General features: G+C 40.3%; 2 protein-coding genes across 7 annotated transcripts in view; one reads left to right on the top strand and one right to left on the bottom strand.

The window, feature by feature from the left end:
- The window catches only part of LOC110985318 (selenoprotein H-like), a 43,993-nt gene extending 20,298 nt beyond the window's left edge, over positions 1 to 23,695 (top strand). Inside the window, exons 2-5 of one of the 2 annotated variants that reach the window (XR_015426418.1) lie at positions 7,024 to 7,169; positions 7,768 to 7,896; positions 8,659 to 8,855; positions 18,861 to 23,695. Coding sequence is in view for 1 of the 2 variants with exons in the window: in XM_022246262.2 (XP_022101954.1) it covers positions 7,024 to 7,169; positions 7,768 to 7,865 (244 nt within the window). In the remaining variant the exon portion in view is untranslated. Of the gene's footprint in view, positions 1 to 7,023; positions 7,170 to 7,767; positions 7,897 to 8,658; positions 9,221 to 18,860 lie in introns of those variants that run through there. The other variant, XM_022246262.2, reaches the window with a different exon arrangement.
- The window catches only part of LOC110985317 (uncharacterized), a 44,726-nt gene continuing 30,292 nt past the window's right edge, over positions 9,358 to 23,791 (bottom strand). For 2 of the 5 annotated variants that reach the window (XM_087141101.1, XM_087141102.1), the window contains exons 4-12: positions 20,213 to 20,265; positions 14,414 to 14,521; positions 13,973 to 14,172; positions 13,574 to 13,629; positions 13,015 to 13,150; positions 12,460 to 12,575; positions 11,861 to 11,994; positions 11,481 to 11,619; positions 9,358 to 11,374 (exon numbers count right to left, since the gene is read on the bottom strand). In XM_087141101.1, the coding sequence (XP_086997227.1) occupies positions 10,341 to 11,374; positions 11,481 to 11,619; positions 11,861 to 11,994; positions 12,460 to 12,575; positions 13,015 to 13,150; positions 13,574 to 13,629; positions 13,973 to 14,172; positions 14,414 to 14,464 (1,866 nt within the window). In that variant the 5' untranslated portion in view covers positions 14,465 to 14,521; positions 20,213 to 20,265 and the 3' untranslated portion in view covers positions 9,358 to 10,340. Of the gene's footprint in view, positions 11,375 to 11,480; positions 11,620 to 11,860; positions 11,995 to 12,459; positions 12,576 to 13,014; positions 13,151 to 13,573; positions 13,630 to 13,972; positions 14,173 to 14,413; positions 14,522 to 15,058; positions 15,698 to 20,212; positions 20,266 to 23,791 lie in introns of those variants that run through there. The other 3 variants (XM_022246260.2, XM_087141103.1, XM_087141100.1) reach the window with 3 other exon arrangements.

Genomic DNA, 23,791 nt, shown 5'->3' with positions numbered 1-23,791 from the left:
AGTAGTTTCGCTCAGCAGATGACAATGATTGTGAAGCGTACGCAATTGGTCGCTCTGTGTCGTCCGGCATTACATGGGACATGACGGCGCCCAACCCATACGGTGATGCATCGCAAGCTAATTTCACAGGTAACTGTGGATCGTAGTGGGTCAGGACTTCCTTAGATGTGATCAGAGCTTTTGCCTGTTCAAATGCTTTCTCGCATTCTGCAGACCACACCCATTTGTGATTGTTTTCCAAGAGTTGGTTGAGTGGGTGCAGCACAGTGGAGAGGTTGGGCAAGAATCTGTGGTAGTAGTTAATGAGCCCGAGGAATGAATGTACCTGTCCAACATTGGCTGGTAGGGTCGCATTCTTGACTGCGTTGATCTTGTCCTGCGTCTTGTGCAGCCCCTGTGCATCAATTTCATGACCACAGAAGGCAATCTTGCTCTTGAAGAATTCACACTTTGATTTGTTGAGACGCAGTCCTCGATCGCGTAACACAGAAAGAACTTTCTCCAAGTTGTGAAGACGTTTTGTGTCGTTGCGACCGGTGATGAGCATATCATCCAGAATGCACTGCACGCCTGGAATGCCCTGGATAATTTGCCCTGTTGTTCGTTGCCATATTGCGGGTGCTGATGCTACTCCGAAGGCAAGTTGATTCATTTGGAACAGTCCCTTGTGGGTGTTGAGGGTGAGTAGCTTGCGAGTTCAGCTTCAACATGTGATCTCAGCGCATATGGCACTTGCCTCGCCTTCAAGAACACTGGGTGGGCATTGTCCTTGAGAGTCAGCTTGGCTCTCATTCCCTTAAGTTCTCCAATTTCGTCCCTGAACAGCTCAGGATACAAGTCAAATACAGTTTTCAATTTAGCCTCCATATTCATTTGTGGGTGCTCTGACATAGTGAATATGGTTGGCCAGTCCAGTTTGAAGTGTGCGAGCCAGTCACGACCGAATAATGCCGGTCCACCTCGCTGAACGACATACAAGCGTCGGATGTGTCGTTGTTCATGGTAGTTAATATCAACTTGCAGACAGCCGACCGGTGAGACTTTTTCACCTGTGTAAGTCTGCAGCGTCACTGGAGTCGAGTCGAGTTTTAAGTTTGCGAAATGTTGCTGATACTCAGCGAGATATGCTGTGACAGACTCCCCTTCATGCTGGTCCAGCTTATGGAAGCAAAATCGTTCAGCTATAACTAAGGGTTTAGGAGCAAGGTGCTTCCTTAGTATGTCCACCAATTGCTGGTATGATTTAGCGCTAGGCTTATCAGTCCATATGTCTTTGGTCCAATCAGGCTTATAAATGCAGGCACTTTTCGATCATCAGAGATTGCATTTGCGGCGAAATATTGTTCAAGTCTTTCAATATATGTTGGCCAATCCTCTTCAGTACGATCAAAGGGATCGATTCTACCTATTAGCGATGAACTAGCCATGTTGTAATACAGTACATATGTACGCTACACGAGTAGGCAAACACAACGGTAAGTCTATGTGTATATGTACGTACTGCACGCCGCGAAAATTTGACGTAAACACCGTCCAAATTCATTGATTTCCAGCTCACCCCGGTGAAGAAAATCACTCTCAGTCAATAGTGGATAAGTTCTTGTAACTGAATGTCCAATTAAATCCCATCCTCGTCGCCAGTTGTCATGTATTTGTGTGGGTTATACCGGGGGTAACAATGTGGACAAGCGACACTGGGAGCTGCCATGTTGGAAAAGGGTGATTTATTATGCTGACACTGCGTGACGTCATCAGTTACATGAATATTCATGGTGTGCATAAGTAATACAGTTCTGATCATGCACAATACATTAATAAAGGTTGAACTAGAGCAACTTGTGGACTCTACTTGAACGTACTTCATCGGAATGTTGATCAAGTCGTCCCCGAGTCATGTCGTCCCCAGGTCAAGTCGTCCCTGGGTCAAGTTATCCCAGTATAAATAATTAAATAATAATTTTAACTTTTTTTACTTTTCTAGTTTGCACTGAGGTAATGTATTGTTTTTTTGGGGGGGGGATAATTTGTTTTGTTGAAATCTTGACTTGAATAGATTCTTGAGAGCTGGGATCTTCAAGGCTTGGCTTTATCTCCACGTTTAGCGCCTTGGGACTAACTGTGATCACATTTTATAGACTTTGACGGGATTCTGAGTGGGTTACAACCAGCCAATCAAATTACAGACAAATTGAGGGTAAAAATGAGCCCCCTAGAGAAATTTGCATGACAAGCACAGTGTGTCCCAACTCAGAGCCTACCCTGTAGCTTATCGGCTTGTACGTCACACCTAAAGCTGCCATGAAACCCCGCCTTTGTTGGTAAAACGTCAAAAGGGTGGCCGTGTGCACTGAGCCTTGCCGCGCGGACAAAGGCTGTGGCTGATTTGGAGCACTCACACACACCACTGAACCCCAATTATATACCCTAATTGATCTATTGATAAAGCCACAATTACAGGTAACTTCATTTTACAAGATCTTTATTACAAAATACAACTTTAATACAATCCTACAAGATTTCTTCACAAAATAACCCAGTCAAAATGTTTAATTATTAAAATTCATTTCTGCATTACTAGAAATGACTACTGCAAGATTTAAAATTTAAAGCTGTTTAAATTGCTTCAACGATTCCAAGAATATGTGCTGTTACAGTGCCACACACTGGGTCTCGCCCTTTCAATAACTGTACATGTATATCTTGTCTAGCACGTCTTGGCCACCATAAATTTCAAAGACCGTCAGCTGCGTAGATTTAGGCAGGAATTTTTACACACTGGGCAAAACAAGAAGTAACTTTTTGGTGTGAACTGCTTCGATGACAGACTGAGTTGTAAAAATGAAACAAATGAAAATTGTGAATGAATAAGTACGAGTCTTCTGTTTGTCTATCTTATTTTCCATTCTCTTCTATGTATGGTTGATGTACCTAAAAATAAAATTACACACAGAGATACTAGATAACCCTTGACACACAACTAGTGGGAGGGATGGCTTGACCAGGGGACAACTTGACCAGGTTTTGACATAACCAGGGGACGACTTGACCAGGGTTTCAATTTTGGGGGATGACTTGACCCTGGGATGACTTGACCCGGGGACAACATAACCAGGGGACGACTTGACCAGGGTTTCAGTTGGCGGGGGATGACTTGACCTATTTCCATTCTTATGTCAGCTATTTTCAACATCGTGGCATTATATTTTCCATCTAAATTTTTGTTTCCCTCAGCCTATACTGTATTGAGGACTCAAAATTTTGGAGTAAGTAAGGCCTGCACAAATTTGTTTCTGCTTCTGCTTTGATACTGCGCAAACACCCTCAGGAGGGTTAGGCCTATGTAAACATGCAGGCACAGTGTTTGGCAGTAAGAAAATCAGTTGCGAGGGTGAGAATGGTTATTGAGGTCCTTAAATTAATATCCATGGTTAACAGGCCTGATTCTGCCCACAATTATGTTTACTGCATCATTCATTTGGGCTGTTGAAAATCGGAATTCACAGTTACGATACATTTTCATTGCATGACAGTTTGGGCTGAGGGATGATGGCATGTCATGGCCAATGTCATTTATAGGGTACAAGCATCCCCTCCAGATCCATGTTTATCTCAGAAGAATGCCGAATCCTTTATGTAGCCCAACAGTTTGTTTGACACAAAGACGTACAGGTATATGGACACAGAGATATTGAACATTGCAACTGAACTGACCAAATTGCTCATGTCAGCAGTATGTACTTGCTATGTTTACATGCACATGTACGACAAGGGTTGCTGGACAACTCATCCGTTGAGACAACTCGAAGGTACATGTAATAAGACAACCCTACCGTTGGACAACTCAATAGTTGGACAACTCGACCGTTAAGACAACTCGTCTGTCAAGACAAGTAGACTTCGACCCAGGGACAACTCGACTGTGGGAGGAGTGTACAATTATGGCTAGCACGGAACTGCTAGGCGATGTGTTTGGGGAAAATTTGCGCACTCACAGGCCTCAGGGCACGGCGCGCACGGGAATGGTTTTGCGACAAATGGCAATGGATGGTACATGTGTGGTGCAGTAAAGGAAAAAGGTGGCTGGCGGCATCCCACACAAAACACAGTGCAATGGACAGTGCTGTCTTGGACTTTGAAGACCCTTGAGTCTCAGCCTCAATTAAATTATGAGTCCCACACACAAGTCTGCACGATTGCCCTCGCAGTGCACACCATAGCTAGAACCACCCACACGAACGAGTCAACTTGTCTCAATGGATGACTTGTCTCGATGGTCGAGTTGTCTTTCAGTTTGACACACATATATTCGAGGTGTCTCAAAGGTCGAGTTATCTTAACCAGTGTTGGAGTCGAGTCAACATCCTCCAAGGCCAAGTTCAAGGCCAGGGTCTCCAAGGCCAAGGCCATGATCGAATCATTGCCATTCAAGGCCATGACCAAGGCCAGTAATTACACATACATGTATAACTTAACTACTTTTGGCACCGTTGGCTTGCACACAAGATTCATCTAGATCCAAAAAAAACTGTTGTATATGACACTACACAAATATTCCCAATTATTTTGTCCAAGGAAAACAACCAAGTGCTGTGTTTCATTGATTAGTTACTTTCAGTTTAACAATGTAAACAACCTTGTAAACAAACCTGAATGGGCATAATTAACTAGTGTTCAGCAGATGTTGCAAAGTTCAATTTTTATATTTCTTTCAACAAAGTACGGTAAGAGTACTGTCACAGAAAGAGAGAACTTTAAAAACTTTAATTGCTCTCAATACTTACATTTCCCCACAAAATCATTTCTCAGTATTTTCAATTATAAAAACAAAATCGCAAGAAGGTAAGGCTGAAATGCTGGCTTTTAATTAAAAAAAAAATCAAGTAAGACAGAATACAGATAGTAGTCCTGTAACCAAATTAATTTGTGAGTGAATGGAACGATTTTTCAACAAGAAATGAAAGAAAAAAATTAGGAGTGTTTCCAAAAATGATAATCAGTCATTTTCCTAGTTGCAGATCGCAAAAATTATTCAGTGAGATTGCAGCTACAAGATATCCTCAAATTCTGGTGAAATGTGGTCAGTAGTCCGCCTTGTGTGTTGGATATACTACCAAATTATTTTCACAATCTTAGCTTTTAATTTGGACTTACAGGATCAACGAAAGTGACGAGGACACTTTTCATATTTTTGGATCGGTTTGGAGTAATTCCAGAAATTAGGGGTCCATTTTTTTTCGTGCCCCTGTCACATCTGACTTACGATTTTGTAAGTTCTCATTTTCTCATTTCCAAGAGTGATGAATTAATACAAATTACCTACTACACAAATAGTAATAGTTTGAAATCAATTCCAGTGATATTTCCACATCAGATGTAGCAGATCTGACAAAGGTCAAATGTAAAAGGGACACAAAAATGCCACACATTTGGACCCCTAATTTCTGGAATTACCAACACAAACCAAACGTAGAACTTGCGTAAATTGTGACTCGGATTTTTCAGTTGTGCAGCGAACTATCAACAATACTATTCCCCATGCCGCACAGTTAAAGAACCCATTACGTACATGTATACATGTCTGCTATGTCTGTGTCGTTGAGTTCGCAACGTATATGCATTAATGCATGCGAATAATGGATGATCCGAAACTAAAACAAAATACGTGTTCAGTTTTTGGCCAGTTTTAAACCAACAGAAACTTAACAAGTTATTTTGATTAAACAGACATTAGACGCAAAAGTTGATATGACTTTTGTATGAAAAAAGTATTTGGAATCACACATGGTGAGTAACCTATCGCCCTGTAAATATTTTTTTATTTTTTTGGCTCCCATAATTTTTGACAAACCGTTGTAAAATGTCAAAGTGCAAATCGGAAAACTGGCCAAAATTTCTTTTCTAGAAATTTTCCGAGATCAGTTTTTGTACAAGAAGAAGCCTTCATTTCACCTTTCAAGCAGAACTTATCTTGGACTGTAGAACTGAAGAACAACACCACAGAGGTACATGTAGGTTTTTATTTCAAAGGATCCAGAACTAGGAAAAATCTGGAACTAGGAAAATGACTGTACATGTAATTTTTCTTGAAAAAGCACTAAAAATTGCACTTTATGCTAACCATGAATCCATGGCATATAAAAGACAGTCCTTGTCCACACCACCCTGTGCACGGGGGCACATGCGAAGCTATCGTGGGCAAATTGGCATGTTGACCGGCCATTGCACGTGCATGTCCAGTACAAGTGCTGGTCATTCGGAAAATTACAGTGCGCTTTCAATGAATACATGCAGCCTAATTCACGCAACACAAAAGCTATCCTTTTCATGCAGCAATAAATCATATGATGCAAGATATGGGGCAGGGAGAACCCTCCCCCACCTTTGTGTTGGTCATTGTTTGATCGGAATCTCAGGAATTTTTTACAGACTTCTAGGGGGGGATGTGTTAGGTAAAAATATTCTAGAGTGTGTATAGGGATTGGACATGTGGGGGGTACCCATTCGGCCCATATCGTGCACGGTATCCAATAAATGAAACTAAGAATATTCCTTGGGGATAGAAAACTATTTTAGCTGCATTGCATCATTAGGAGTCTAGGAACTGTACCATGTGTTTGTACACAAAAATGATCCATTCACATGCACATCGCAAGTACTTTGTCATCAAATTTGGGGGGGAAAGTAAAAGCTGAGAAAACTGACTAAAAACGAGCGGCCTCAAACCAGCCTTAACTGATTCTTCGAGTCCAGAGGGTTTCGAGGCCTAGGCCAAGACAGAGTCATTGGGTAGTGAGGCCAAGGCTTTGAAAAAAATGGCCTTGAGGCCAGCCTCGGCCATAAGACCTCCAACATTGGTCTTAACGGGCGAGTTTTCCTGAGTCAAGTTGTCCCAATGGACGAGTTGTCTGGACTCCTGTACAAAGATGTCATGGCTGTTGCTTGAGTCGCTGCATAACCAGGACACGGTTGTTCATTGGCTAAATCCATTTATTTAGCACCCTGTGTTTATTGTATTTTCTTCAGCCGTTCCTGACGAGTGTACGGCCGCAATGCCGACCAGCTGCTGGAGGCATTGCAGGCCGAGTTCCCGGATCTTGGCGCCGAGAAGAACCCCAACAAGCCGCGCTCCAAGAGCTTTGAGGTCACTCTGGCGAAGGAGGACGGCTCTGGTGAGAGATGAGCTAGATCCATCTAATCTTTGCTCCAAGAGGACCCCCCCGCAATATTTGGTTGAATTGTGCATAGCCCAATCAAAAGTGAAACTTTTCCTCTCAGCTTAATTCACTTTGAGGCTAACGCTCCATGGTTTTTATGACTAGTCTTTGTTTCAGTTTTTGGAACACTGTTATCATGGTTATATTGAAATGATAAAAAACAAAAAATAATGCATTGGCTCTTCTGTAAGTAGCGCCAACATTTCCAGCCCCCACGTACAGTCTAAAGCTGTTTCCACAGAACTTCAGAAACTACAATATACATGTAAACAACGCCAGGTCTAAATCAAGTTTGTTATTAACGGTTTGTTTGTTGCCAGAATCAAAGTGCCCCAAGTCTTCTTTTCACCGATTCATATTGTAATCAGTCATTACTATTTCAGATGTGAATTTTTCCCTCCCTCTTTTCTTCCTTTCCACATCCCCGCCCCTTTGACCATGAAATAATTTCATTTTTTTCCCTGTTAATAATACATGGGCACCAGTTGCCAGGAAAATAATTCTTTTGAAATAACTGGATTTGGGGTATGATTTGCTGCGGTTTAATACACAGAGGTTCTTCTCTGGACTGGCATCAAGAAGGGACCACCCCGTAAACTCAAGTTCCCGGATTCATCGGTGGTGATTGCTGAACTCAAGAAAGCCCTGTAAGATGACCGCGTCATTCCAGCCTTGTAATCAGGTACATGTATTTCTAGGCTCGGTTAAAACTAGGTTTGGCTTGTATTTGTTTTTATGTCCGATGTGAAAATGCTTAGAAGATTACCCATAACCCCAACACGGGAGTGAACTCTGAAATTAAAACTATCAGGGGTTTCTATATTGGGAACGCCTGTCTTTGCTCAATGGGATGCACCCATCCCTGGAATACTGCTTAATGGAAGGGGATCTTTCTTTCAAAATACTTTGTGTTATGAAAGGAGGCGGAAGTTCTGAGCTGCCAACTTTTTTGAAGGAGAGGAGGGTACAGGCTAAATTTTGGAAGAGAGACTTAACATCAAGTTGAACCCTGACAATCTAAGCTGTGTCTTAATCATTTACCACTTAGAGCGGAGGTCATCAACCCCTCCCCAAGACTGGAGTCAATCAATGTCATCATTGTCAACAAAATATTTTATACCCATTGCAAAGATTTCAGGTTTTTGTGAATGACTTTGCTGCTGCTTTTTACCTGAGAAGTTCCCCATTCCCTTGAAAAATCAAATCCATGTCAACTCTGATAAGCAATGCAAGTTAGTTTAAATCCTGTAACTCTCCATGAGTCATTTGGAGAAGTGACACTTGAGGAAGTAAGGTTTGAGTTTCGAGCAGCCTCAAGCTAGGATGTGCATTAAGTCTCTGGAGGACTGAAATCGAGCATATGCAGGTGCATTTACATGTACATACAATCTACCTAACTCCTGGTCTTCCTAACATTGCCTTCTGCCATGTGTTTCTCTTCCAGTATTACTAGTCTCTTCACCAGTCTCAGACAGTGATGTCACAAAGACATGCTAGCAGGGGAATGGGTGTAGCGCAAATGACGGGATCTAGCTCAAGAAGCCGATGGCTTAGGCTACTTCCTTGAGAGAAGACTTTGCTGTAGTCTTTGCCCTGGTGGGATGTCTTGCTGTCTGGCCGAGAACTCTGATTGTTGGAAAGGTATCTATTAGTTGTTCAATTAGTTGTTCAATTCAGCAGAAGACGCTATCAAAAGTCTAAATTCACTGTTGATCAACAAGTTCTTAGCTTATACCACTGTAGTGATAAAATCTAATGCCACAGTAGATAGGATATGAAAAATTATAGAAAAAGATGTATCCTGATATTCAAGTGTACTCTTTGTGTATGTTCTTTGCTTCTGGGTTTTTTGTGTGTGTTTTGTTTTTTGCTTTTGATTTTGTGTTTTGGTAGATTCAGAATGGTAAGGCACAGTCAAAAGCTTCTCTCCATTTCCGTTGTTTAATAATAAACTGGTCACAGCATAACATCTATAATTGTTTCTCATGAGTAATGAGTCGCTGTTGCTACCTATGCAGTAAGTTAGTAACAGAAGAAATTGTACTTGTACTCCAAATGCATTACAGAAAAGGCTTGTTTTTTGCTTGGAGATATGAACGCAGTCTTCAGCCAAATCACACAGAATACATTTGGAAGATGAGCCTTGTTACTTGCATTAACAATTTTATTTCATTGTTTCTTTTGTTCCTGTATTGATGCCTCAATTAAAACTTTGAGATTAAAAATTCTGCATCTTTTTGCAGGAAATGAAACCATCTTTAATGTGAAAACGCTAAGCACAGTATATAAACAATTCAACCTTCTTATTCTATGCACAATGCTACTCTTTTGTACTGCATGGTTGTTAAAATAAAACTGAATTTCGTATTAAAACGTAAAAAAAAATCCAGAACTGTCATATTTTTCTTTCTTTTCTTTTCTTGTTCAGTTTTTTATTTTAATGTGTTCTGTGTGTGTTTCATGGATTCTGTCAAATTCTGTTTGGTTTTTGCTAAACGTATGGAAAATAAATCTAATCCAACCCTGTGATTAAAGTAACGTCCGTGCTAAAGGGTAAAACAATTCAATGACGTCACATCAAAGAAATATCTAATACTGATCTCTGCCCACACTGTGTATAAAAGGAAACTTCTTCAGTAGCTCATTAAAAAGGTAACCCTGTTTGAGATTTATTACTAAAGTCTTCTTAATATCATCTGTTTACAGCATACATGTACAAGTTTCTTTTGCTGCACTGTAAGATTTGTTAAAGGTTGTTCTTGTATACAGCAGCTTGTATACAGAACAATACTGTTGGATTACATCAAGTTGTATACATCTCTGTCTGCCATGTAGTGCAAATGACCCAGTTAGGAACATCAATTGGGTTCCCTTAAGGTGTGTCATGTGGCTGTCCATAGATGCCCGCTAAAAGGTTTTACTTGTCTGTATAAACTTACCTAGTGTCAAACAAAATGTCTGGTCGAACATAGTAGTGTGTTCTTGTGCATAGACCAGGTACCAAATGTCATCAATTCATACTCTTATGAAATCCCCACAAGTTCCTTGAACGCTTCCGTGTTCTTCCCTGCCCTTCTCCCCAGTAAATATTATTTTATGCCTAACCCTTGTGCATTTTCGACTTTACTAGGCGGCTGCATCGTTGAGTCTTGGTAGGTTATTTTGCAGTTGGTTGAGAATTTCACTGGCACGCACCTCAGGGTCTGGTTTCAGCATGATGCTGTGCAGGAGGTTCCTCCTCGCTAGAATTCGCATCTTGGCTTTGTACTTGCCACTACTACTGCCGTTACTCACGGTCAAGGCTGCCACGGGGCTGGCTCTGGGGCTAGGAGACTCCAGCCTAAGGTCATTCTTGACGACTTCCTTCTGAAGGGTGCCGCTCAGCGCCTGCTTCCAGAGCTCCGTCTTCCCATGCACATTTATGAAATCAGAGGCCTTAGCTTTACCTCTCTTCCAGCTGGCAGGCTCACTCTGGGAGTGCTTCTTCCTGTCACTGGGAGAAATCTTGGCATCTGCGTGACCGGCTGGGGTCGGGGTTGGGGACAGTCCCAGGCGGTAGCTTATGCGGGTTCTGGACTCTCTCTCCGGAGTACCTCCTCGTGTCCTCAAGAAGGTCTTCTCTTTGACGTTGACTGGTATCAGAGTGGTTGCATAGCCTGCAAGGCTGTCAGTGTCATCTGCCGTGTCTGACTTGATCTTGTTGGGGGTCTTGCTTGGGGTGTATGCCTTGGTGAGTCGTGGGGAGGGGGAGGAGATAGCGTCGTGAGGCGGGACTGCTGAAGCTTCTACCTTGGCCCTCCTCCTGACTCCCAGCCGAGGCGTCTTGGATGGAGACGGCTTCCCTCGCATATTGGACTGCAGTCGCTTCTGCAGCAGCTGCTCTTTCTCATGCTCATTTTCGACGACCTCGAAGACGTACTCGGTCCCCAGAGATGGCCTGAGGATGCGGCGGTATAGATTTCTCATGCGGGAACTGTCGGCTGCCCTGGTGGGTCCCGGCTTGTGCTGGAGACTCGTCCCAGATCCCGGCATCACGTCCGACTTTGCACTCTTGAAGTTTGGACGCAGGGGAGAGCCGGCAACTTTCTGGCCAGTTTGACTTTGTGTATGTGGCTTGCTTGCTTGACTCTCCTTTCCTTTTGCCTTGTCAGACTTTTTATCTGCAGATGGAGTGAAGGAAACCATTAGAATGTGCAGTCTTTTTTTTTTATTTAGAATGTACAGAAGTGCAGCGATGAATTTAGTTGGTCTTGCGTCCAGTCTTACCCAGCTTGCTATCGAACCGGACTGTTTCCCCGTTGGGTTTGAGCATTAGCTTCGGTTCCGTGAACTTCTCTTGCTTACTCTCCTGCCTGCTCTCTGAATAATTTTCTTCGGAACTTTCTTGAATCACTTTCAGAAAGGCCTGTCATGAAAACAAACAGCATCAGAGTTCATCAAATACAAACTGGTGAAAGATCCTTCGTTTGTCTCTGTACTCTGGGCTTTTGTCGTAAAGTTGTGATTTAGAGTTGAAGAATCAAGCATATTCGTCCACAGAAAGTCGAAGACTTGTCATATTCGTATTTGTATGAAATATCATGATTCATTGTCACAAACGGTCAGTGGGCTCTGTGTTGTTATTTTGTTTTTTTCCCTTGCCTAACCTGGCTTGAAGTGAATGGTGCCACCTTCTTGATATTGAGGTGTTTTCGGACCCACGGGTGAGTGATTATCTCATGCATGCGCAGTCGGGTCAGCGGTCGGGTGCGTAAAAGTTTGCGGATGAGATCAACACATTCTGGAGAAAGGAAAAAATCGATTTCACCCGATCAACACGACTACAGCAGACACCTTTTCTCGTAGATTTAGCACAAAAGGCCAAAAATACACAGTGAATATTCTTTATTAAAAATGAACGTTGCTTTAAAAATACATGTGGAATTTCACAGCAGAAACAATTCGGTTATCATTCTTCCTGACGTCGATGTTTTAATTCGCCTGCATGAAAAAAACGCTATATCTCTAGTTTTCCAATTTTAATGCACATTGTTCGGGTTAGTGCCTGTAATAAACCGGCCGCTGCCATTGACCGCGATTTGAATTGAACTCAGGAAGAGATCTTTAAGTGTCAGCTCCTTCATAGCCAACACTTTCAGTTTCCCGACCACAAGGAGCCACTGATAGTTCTAAATTGTGAAATTCTTTTGAAAGAAAGAATTAATAATGTGATGAGCAAAATGAGCCCTTGTAAGTGGCATTTTACCGACTGATACCCAGGGCTGAAAGTTCAATTTTCGGCGTGTCTGCTCCAGCAGTGTGTTCAGGTTCTGGTCGTTGAAGGGAAGGCGACCATTAACCAAGGCGTACAGTACCACTCCTCTGGAATACAAACCAAAAAATGGTTCAAAGAACTGCTTTTCTTTCCGCAATTTATTTCGGTCTGACTTGTTTCGTGGTTGATAACTTGTTGGAATAATCGTGGCGACGTGGAGGGCACGCAGGTCTTCTGCTCGAGTCCTGTGTGCCCCCCCCCTCAGAAATTAGAGGAAAAAATCTGGCGATAGTCCGCCTTTGTCAGTGTTTCAACTGTGACGTAACCCACTAAGCGCCCCCCATAAGGTGGTGCAAGTGCCCCCCCCCCAAAAAAAAGATGTTCCTCAGGCACGCTTCTGAAATTAAGCGTTTTTTCGGTTTTACGGTATGAGGTTTGGAACGCGCTTACATCCCTGGTCCCCTAGCGTCCCGCCAAATTCTAACTTTTACTGAATGCTTTTTATTTTGCATGAATGCTTGCTTGACTCCAATTGACTGTACTCACAGACTCCAGATATCAGCTAGTTTGCCGTCGTAATTCTTGGCCGAGAGTATCTCAGGCGCCGCATAGGCATACGAGCCGCAAAACGTGGAAAGCATGTTGCACCGATTCGTAGGAAAACGACAGGCGAAACCAAAATCTGGAAAGTCAAGTTTTTTTAGGCTGAACTTTTCGCTACGTCGCATTCATCTTGAACTGGAAAGAAGCCTTTTAATTTTTTTCCTTCCGCCATTTTTTAAAACAGTCTCGGACTTGAACCCCAAAAGAGTCTTGCGATGATTGTGCTAAGACATCTGCAAAATGTTAAACCAACTGGACAGGGTGACTCTGATCGTAGTTATAAACACTGTTTTCTTCTGTGCGCTGTCAAATATACGTCAAAATTCCATAAAATATGTGTCACAGTTATTCGTGCAAAGTGTTCTGTAAACGCTCATGTTTTGCACGTTTTTGAGTGATTAAAAGCAATGTAGATGTGAGCGGGTTCTATCCTTGCCCTTCTACGATCGAATGGTTCGATCACATGGTTCTAAGTATTGTAACAAAATGTCAGGAATCCCACCTGATATCTTGACATTGTCGTTTTCGTCGAGCAGTATGTTTTCACATTTCAGATCTCTACGGACAGAAAAATTAAAAAAATGTTGCATTGAATGCTTATGACGTGCATGTCATAAGCATATGACCCTTAATTGGCACCAAAGATTCAATCTATACATAAACTAATACTACTAATAAAACATGGTTATTTGGAGGAGAGTCCTGCGGGCCATTTACAAAACCGTTTATTTTGTTTAAGACTTAAAAGTCATTGTGAGACTACACCCTGTAGCCATACTGAAGTGTGATGTAGACCAAAAGTTTAATGGCATGTGTCAAATGTGGGCGGACAATTATATCATAAAAGGTGGAACTCTTTTCAGTAATCATATCCCCCACCCCTTAAGTGCATGACTGTTACCTGTGAACAACGTTCAGTTGATGGCAGTGCGACACCCCGCTGATGGTTTGCTTGAACAGTCGTCGGGCCGTCTCTTCTTTGACGGCACATCCCGTCTCCAACACGCACTCGTTGATGTAGGACAGAATGTCGCCGTTGGGGGCATACTCCATCACTAAGTATATGCGGGTCTCTGAACGGAAAACCTCGTACAGTTGAATCTGTTGGCATGAATTCACACTAACAGTAAATAAGAAAAATGATGAATAGGTTTGCCAAAATCGTCCTCAGCCGTTTCTTATGATTGGAATATGTGTATACTTACGTCATTTTCCCCGCTTGACTCCAAACGCACGTTACCAGCCCACATATGGTTGGAAACTAAACAAACTGTTGTCAGAGACAATGGGCACTTCTTGTTCAAGCTGAAACTATCGTTAAAATCCCCTTGATTGCACTTACCAAATGAGGATGCTTGTACGTCACCCGGAGTGCATCGATCTCACGCGGCATAAACTTGCTGATATATTCGCTTGGAGCGTCCTTCTTGGATATTACTTTGATTGCAACCTGTGACATTACACAAAGGATGGGTCATGTCAGCCTTTTTTGTTTGACATAAAGATACACTGAACTGCAGATAATGCTTGGGTTTTGAAATTCAAGATGTTTTCCCGAGCCCTGAGGCGAGAAAGGAAGCAATGTTAAAACGGTCAGTAAGTGCCTCCGTTAGTGGTGTGCTTATCAGCACACCTTGTGACGTCACATAAACAAGAAATTGCTTTAAGCTCATAGAGATATTGCAGTGTTGAGTTCGATGGCAAGTGTTATATCAGAAGGGTTACTTCAAATTGTAAAAAATAATATTGCTTCCTTATTAGAAATTCCTTGATTGCTGACGTTTTAGCCACTTTGACCATTTTCTGAGAGCTTACCCAAGTTAAAAATTAATGTGGGCTATGTTAGTATCCAACCGTTCTTTCGAACTTATCTTTCCTCTCAATTATATTTGTTGCCCGTTGTTTGTTTATTGGTTTGTTTCTTTGTTTGTTGGGTTGTTTGTTTCTTTGTTTGTTTTCTTTCCACTGATATTAGGCCTAGGCTCACCATATCGTGCCCCTTCTCCTTCAAGTCCGTTTTCAGCTTAAGGCATCTCTCTAGCTTCTTTTCCCCGACCCTAGCCAGTCGTACTTTGGCATAAGCCCCCGTACCTAGGGTCTTGTCCGTCAGAATGAAACCGTGCCGACGGCACTCGGCCCCCTCCAAGACGGCCTCTCGTGTCCGCCGACTTCCCGCCGTGCCTACCCCACCACCTACTCCGCCCGACCGGTGCTTGCGCTGATCGGGTGGGTAAGTCATAGTCACCATCAGTGCTGAGAGTTTTACAGTTTCTCTCAGAGGATCTTCTACTTTGGCGGTTATTTTGACTCACGTAAATTTTATATCCATGGGAGACACATGCAGACAAATTGCAGCGTGCGAGTCTTGGCGAGGAATTTACATACCAGCCTAACATTACCGATACGGATTTGTTCTATGGTTTTGCATTGCTTTGTTGCAGCAATATCACCCCAGAGAATCGGAATAAAATAAACCTCATTATGACGACACAAAGTAATGTTGCTGTGATGATCCTTGGACGCTTAAGATTTACGCGCGTTATTGCCACGCAATCCGGATCGTAAGTGACTTCGTCACAAAGGCGGACACGCGACGATTTGCAGGCTCCCATTGGACGATCGCTGAAGTTGCGTGTTAACTTCCGGTTCCGTGGTTCCATGTAAACGGCAATCAGTGTATGTAACATGTACAGAACATTGCAGTGGGCGTGGTTTAGACTGAAGTGACGTCACACTTACGAACCGCATACCATGATAGTGATATCGACAAGAATATAAGATTAAATCAGTGCTCTGAAATATAATGATTGGCACTCATATATTTCAGAGCACTGATTTAATCTTATATTCTTGTCTATATTCTGATCACTTTGCTACGCCAGCTCTTCCATATTACCATCATTATGACATGCGTAAGATATGTTGACGAACGCGTTCAAATGCGTGAAAGCTGTCGAGCACGTTTGTAAAAGGTTGACAGATTTCGCGCATTGCGATTGGCCGACGTTTTGCAAACTCTTGGAGGCGCGCTATTGCGAATCGCCCGTATTACGTAAGCGGTTACCCATTAAAAGTAGGTAATTACGTCTGAAAGTTCTGTTGCGTGCGGAAATGACTTAGTAGAGAGAGAGAGAGTGTGTGTGTGTGTGTGTTAATTATTTATTAAATCTTAAAAAAAAAACTGTCACATGTTAGCGGTGCATTGTGGGAATTGTTATATCATGCTAATTGTCTTATTAACATGAAACAAGCAGGATTCCTCCGGAATCATTACCTGCTCCCTTTACGTTCGGAGGGTGTCTGTAAGATGTCTGGACGATGTGGAGACTATGTACGGGACGGGTACCGGTCTGTGGTATACTTGGCCTTACTTATCCGCTCCAAGCGGGAACAAAAGAGGGCGTGTTTTTAAATGAAACTGACAGTCCTTCGGTACCACAGACATATAAACGCACAGACACCAGTCTTGCGCGTATAACTGTGATTTTGAAAAGTATGGGCAAACAATGGGCGAAACGGTAGATGACAGAGCGTTCAGTGCGCATTACGCGCAACGCACTCATATTGCCTGTATTTGTTTACACGTGCTCCCAAAATACGTTCACCTTTTTGTTCTTCGGTACTGCTATCTCTTATTTTTAAATGTTGCAAACGCATTGTTTTGAATCTACATGGGCCAGTTTAAGTAAATTAAGGTTTCTTTCAAAGTCGAAAAACAGCTTCATCATGTTTGGGCCGGAATTCTTCTACTGTGCGTAAACGTTCAATAATGAGGGGTGATTTTGCGCATAGTTTTGATTTAAGTCGGGCGCTGCGCAGATCACGGAATACTCCAGTATACTTTGAATAGGATCTGGTGATCTATCGTTGATATCAGACGAATAAGAAAATGATATTCTATGATTCTGTAATGCATGGTTTTCGCGTGTACGCCAAACGCGTGCAAGAACCCGGCTGGATAACTTTGTACAGTTTGTCTTTCTTTTGCCGCTGAGGGTGCACTTCAACTCAGGGCAAAAAAAAAAATCATTCCTCACCAATAGTTATACAAAGGGACCACTTGTAAGATAATGTTCCCTGTGTTACAATAAGATGGGTTAGGGTTCTTGAAGGTTGTGTATAGGATTAGCAAAATCTCAAAAACGGAACTGCCGAATCATCTTTAACTATCTGACTCTTAAGTTAGTAAATAATAGTGTCAGACAGTCTGTGAAATCTTTCCGCCCGGAATGCATTATAATTTTCCGAGAAAAGTTAAATTTTGTACTTTGGTCATTCATGTAGCTGTTGTAGGAGTCTATTATTAAGGGTTAAAGTACAAAGTGCCATTTGTTTCCTTTGGCCCGAACAAATATTTAAGTAAGGAATAGATATAAAACCGTCAATAAAAAGGTAAAAGAGAATTTGGACTGGTTCGAAATCAAAGTTTCTTTATGGAAAAGGAATTTATCTCACGTGAAAATGTCACTATCTCGTTGTCACCCCTTAAGATAATGGAATGATCCCAAGTGATCAACACGGTGGAAATGGATTCTCTTCTTCGAGTTCCGAAGCGGAGCTTGCTTTGTCTGACAAAATCTGCAAGTCGAGGCATTTAACCTCCCATTTTTTTCAATCACAATAACATTAATCATTAATGCAAGTATATTAACAACAATTGTTAATATACAAAGTGTTTAGGATGTGTGACTTATCTCGCCACAGCGACTTACTATCCCGCCGCGGCAAATACACATACTTCAATAGTTCTTTCAAAAGTTCCATTTAGCTTGCCCTTGATTTCAAATGTATCCTCGCGGTGGAATGTAGTGAGATCGGGTTTAAGATTGCTCTAAACAAAAGGAGATTTTGTATTTCAACAAATCTTGGTTTCCAATTTAAAAAAAAATCTTATTTGGGGGTGTGAATTTCCATATTCGGAAGTAGGTTAGACTACTTCGACTCCACGGTATAGACTGCCTGTTGAACGGATTACGGTGCCTTTTCATTTATACTTGTAAAGGAAAAATGTAACTAAAATAGTATGAAAATATTCATATTGCCTGACAAAAAATTGAACCCCCTCTCTCGCCCTTAATTGTTTTTTTAGCTGGACGGTTTGCCCCCTCCCCCCACCGAAAAAAATTCCTGGCGATGCCCATGCATTTACCCAGGTACTTAGGAACGTCCTCTGGCCCATGGATTTTTGCAAGACAAATTGAGTGTTTAAATAATTAATGTTTCTTGATTTTTCTCTAAGCATTGCACTCAAAATGAAACAAGTCTGAGAAATGACACATAAAGCTCTTTCGTAATATAGTTCAGACCGTCATTCAGCAGTTGTACACAGATACAAGCATTTTATCTGACCAGGCATTTTACTAAGTTAATAATACCGATTAACACCAAAAAAGATCACAATTTAAACAAAAAAAGGACTAATGCATGGATTACTTTGTTATACATGTATGTTTTCCGGGCCAATTGTAGCAAAATGGATCAAAGAGGGTTAATTTTTAGATTTAACATTCTTTTTTCCTGAAAGCTAATTACACAGGTTAGGGAGAATTTGGAGATGATTGGTTTTAAATCTTTGACTTTTGTTGAATACACACCAGCAATTCTATTTAAATTTAGTGTTTCTAAGTCTTCTGCTGGACCGCAAAGCTTGTTAATTTCCCCGTTTTTAGCATAAAACTAGAACTCTGCAGTCTTGTTTTTGTAAATGCTGTTTTATGACTTTTGTGCATGGAGCCAATAGGTTTGTCACCGATAAGTAACCGTCCTCTTTTTGTTTCTTTGTTATGTAGGACGGTCAAGTCAGATGGGCTACTGTTCTCTTCGTTGACCTAAACAGCACACCTAATGGATGTTTGTCATGGGTTTCTCGTCAAAGGGAGTTCCACACTTAAAATTATGCATGCTTTCTTGGACAACTGAACGTACTATTGCTGTGATGTCATCCAGGCAAGACATAGGTAATTGCATAGGCTTTTTTGTTCGAATTGTAATCCCAAACTTTACTCATTGAAAACATTTCTGAGAAAGAGATTGATGCAATACAATTATTACAGCAGTGCACATATGCAAAGAATCAGCAAAGAAGAAATAAATTTAGTCCAGCGAAATCTATAAAAATGCAGGACTTTTTATGTACAAACCAGTTTAACATTGAGGTTTTTCTTCTTGGGATGAGATCACAGATTGGTGATTAATATGCAAACACTCATCCGCATAAAACAATGGAAGCATCAAAATACCCATTGAAAGAGTGGAGTAGAGTGAATTAAGTGAATGGGTGAATTCACCGAGACAGAAAGGGGCATTTGGAAGTTTTGTATTGAAACAAATTGATAACAGGCATCCTGTAAAGTACAAATTAGTTAAGCAAAATAATCAAGGAGATTTGTGTAAAAACGTAGAGAAGTTTTGCATATATTGCATACATTGTTTCATATTGTAAAAATTGTGTCTTTCCTGGATATGATGCTTGCTAATTATGTACACATTCGATGGAACAATATTTCATTAGTAAGGAATTTCATGTTGATTTTGCGCCACTCATTTCATTTTGCATGTCACATGTTTTGGTACAAAAGCTGTGGAGTGCTGTAAAATACATATTTTCAAGCGAAGTATACTTTTTAAAGTTTGTTTTTATGAAAAACTTTTTTTCAACTTCGTTTTCACGAGATATATTTTCCAGTTCGTTCTCGTAAGATCTGTATATAGAAACGATGTTTCTATTTTTGGAAAGAAATCATTTTACGAGATATGTTTTTCCAAGTTCGTTTTGAGAAGTTTTTTGTGAGTTATATTTTACTGAAGCTTGTTTTGTGAGAAATAAATCCAACCTGAAACTGTGAATCTCCTGAAAATTAGCTTGAAAAAAAATAGCATAAAAAGAAAACATAAAAAAAAACTTCATCAAATATTTATCTCGTAAAAGATTCGTTACTAAAAATAGAAACATTTCTTAATATAAATCTCATTAATATGAGCTGGAAAATGTTTGTCTCAAACAAACAAACTTTGGAAAATATATCTCCTTAAAACGGCTTCAAAAATATACGTCACGTTTTGAAAATATGTACATGTTATATACTTGATAGCACTGCAGGGTATTCATATTTTTGAAAATTATATTGAATTGAATCTTCACCTTTCAATCTCTCTGCCTGTACAGCCTGTATCTTGGTTGGTATGGCAAGTGTGCTAAAAATAACAAACGACAATATGCTCAATAAAGTTTTCAATAACATAGTAATAAGCTACATGAAATTGCCATAGAGAACAAAATTCCGGTTTGGGCAAGCAAAGTGAATCCTACAGGATGTCACAGAAACATCTGGACCCTGATCATGGCATCCCCCAATTTGAGGCCTTTATTATGCACACACATTTTGAGCGTTCAACATTACTATGCCAAGTTTTGATCAGTGAGAATGGCATGTTTTGTATGCGATAAAATCATTTTTGATCTTTCAAGACTTGAAAGATCTGTTTAATGTTATGACTGACAATGTAACAACCAACAAGTGTGGAAATTAAAGACCAGTCCAATAGACCACACTGTAGAGTGTGCGCATAAGACAGCCTGTCCGGGTTACAAGTGGAAAAAGTGATTAGACACAACTCAGTCATTTTGCAATTACTGAATTACCAAATTAGGGTTTGCTGTTTTGCAAAGCTAACAAATTGTACTTTTCAAATACATGCACTCAGTTTGAATAAATGATTAATAAAGACCTCGAATAGGGGGCACTATACAGGTAAGGGTTTTCTAATACAACCTGTAGTGATGCAACTTTGAAATCAAATTCTACCATTGAGCCCAGCAGAATTTTATGATGTAATTGCAATGAGTCTTTTGATGACATTGGGACTGTATTCTAACATTTTGACACGTTTTGTAGTCAAGTGATCTGGATTCCTTCAGATTTGTACATCATACATGTAGGTTGTAGCTTGCCTTGGTCAAAAATAGTTTACGCCACTTCAAAGGTACTGAGCACAATACTTTTAAGAAAATCTGGTTGCAGGTGTAAGGACACAACACCATTATCATCAGTTATGATAAAAATTACATTAATGTAATCAATTATGCACCAGTTCCCCCCAGACAGATAAACAGCCTAGAATACAACATGGTCCCTAACTACTGTCAGAGAATTTGAATGCAGTCTTATTGATATTCCAAGAGCATTCTATTGATTATTCCAACATAATTGACAGGTATCTTGGAATATCTCCGTGAATTAACTGTAGGTTTTGAAGTACAGGTTGAGAAAAGCCGTGTTCTCGGCTAGTTATTCGTGGGAGAAACTGGTGATACAAATATGTTAATGTTTGGCGTACATGGTTAAATATGCATGAAGTTACATCTGCAGTACATTTATATAGAAAAACTTGCCAGAAGCATAAAATGGTCTGAAGCAGCATATAGAAATGAAGTAGCACCAGCATTATGGATAATATTTAGTGGTGCAAAGGGCACGTTATCCTGTCTACAAAATTGTGCCGATGGTTACAAAAACCTTGAAGGGTAGCTGCAATCAATTTGTTTTGATTCAAATCTTCATAATTCACCTTTGCATTCCAGGTAACCTTATTTTCAACTTTTGTTTTACTGCTTCAATCTCTCTACCTGTACTTAGTACATGTTGGTTGGTTCTGCTCAGTTTTTTAATAATCAGCTAGTACTTGAGATGAAATGAGATGAGAACGATATAAGACTTAAAGGTTTTCATGGTGAAAGAAACTAGATCTATAGTAAAGATTGCGGTAACACCATGTATTTATCTCTTCTTTGAGTATGTGTGGTTCTGAGAAGAACCCGGTTCTTCTCAGAACCACACATACTCAAAGAAGAGATAAATACATGGTGTTACCGCAATCTTTACTATAGATCTAGATGAGAACGAGTTATGACATTTGTGCAAGAAACATGATATGTAGTGGTGCAGCTTTAATATCAAATTTCACCAATTAGACCAGCTGAATTTTAAAGATGAAACTGAATTGTGTCCGAATGGGAAGTTGAAGGCATGTTTTGTGACATGTTGACACATTTGTAGTTATCAATATCAGTGGTCCTTTAGAATTGTTATTTATACATGTACCTGTATTGGTAGGTGTTACTCTTTTAAACGATTTTAAAGTACATTAGGTTTCCCAGTTCCTTTCAAGAAATCTTGTTGCGAGTGTAACACGAATGCAACACCACTTCCATCAATTATAATTGTAATTGTTACGTGATATTTAAAAAGCACCACTTTCCCCAGATAGGGTACAACACAAGATTCCTAGCTACCGTCGGAAAAGTATTAATTGGCAGGGCCCTTATTACTTCCAAGAAATCCATTGACAAATCCAAGCATATTCTGTCGGCAGATTTCATGGAATATTTTCTTATGTACAGGTTGAGCAAAGCCAAGCTCTGGGATTTTTTTGGGGGGGGGTAAAACTGATGCTACAAAATGTTATTTTTTTGCTAAACATGATGAAAATTTCCAATAGGTTGTCTGCAGTAAGTGTTTTCTTAAATTTGCCCCCCCCCAAAACAAAAGATTAGAAAAAACGTCTAAAGAATTCTGGAAAAAAATTTAACCCACACTATGTATAATATTTTTAGTTACTGCGAGGGACACATACATCCCTGTCCAGGAAGGTGTCAAAATGTCACAAAACATTAATCTCAGGGTATGATTCAAATATCCTTCCATCAAACATGTACTGTATGCAGTATTGTTCAGTGCAGACGTAAATTATGTATACAGTGTTACTTGCTGATAGTATGAAATCCCTATTGTGCCATCAAGTATGTAGTTTTAAAAAGTTCGATATATTTATATGAGATTTATATTTAGAAACTTCATTTGTGCTTTTGGAAACAAACTTTTTTACGAGATTGTCATGAGATTTAAACTGGACAGCAAAAGGAACTTGCCACTTTTGTCAAAGGCCAAACATAAAAATCCACTCCATAGATATAAACAATTTTTGCACACAGGTATGCCTCAATGCCCCTTACTAATCACGTGCCCAAAAGCAAGTGATTATCTTTATAACAAAGAAGAAATTGACACGCACAGCAACTTGGTTACTGAATCAAAAGTCATAGAATGTAACTAAATGAGCCATAAGTTGTATGCAGAAATCAATGTCAAAGGACGAAAAAAGATGTCAAAATCATTACTTTTCAATAATGTTTATGCATAGTAAGTAAGGATGGCATCCCTATACAGAAACCACTCATGCACATTATTTTGACAAAACAGGTGTTCACTTTGTCATTAGTTGGTTTAAAATGTTGTCCATTCATGGCTCATTTTTGCTTGGTGGAGAGTGCTTTTGTGTGCGACTTTTGATTCAGTAACCAAGTTGCTTTGCATGTCAATCTTCTTTGTATGAAGATAATCACTTGCTTTTGGGCATGTGATTTGTAAAGGGTACTGCAGCATACCAGTGTACAAAAATTGTGTATTTCTGTGGGGGTTAATTTTTATATGTGGCCTTTAACAGAAGTGGCAAGTTTCTTTTACTGTCCAGTTTGTATTTCCGATAAGAAATATCGTATGATACTCATTGTAAATAAAGGGAACTTGTAAAATCATGCAATAAACTTACTGATTTTTAAGTAAAACATGCTGCCTCTGTTTTTTATTACATTTGTCTGTTCTAGCATCTATCAGTAGTGGGTGGGGGAGAGTTTTGAAATCATTGAAATAGGTTTGAGTAT

Source organism: Acanthaster planci, linkage group LG09 (assembly GCF_054643075.1).
Source record: "Acanthaster planci isolate LZ-2023a linkage group LG09, COTS_SCS, whole genome shotgun sequence".
Classification (NCBI taxonomy): Eukaryota; Metazoa; Echinodermata; class Asteroidea; order Valvatida; family Acanthasteridae; genus Acanthaster; species Acanthaster planci.
The sequence above is the reverse complement of the archived record's forward strand: the minus strand, read 5'-3'. Positions and strand labels throughout refer to the sequence as shown.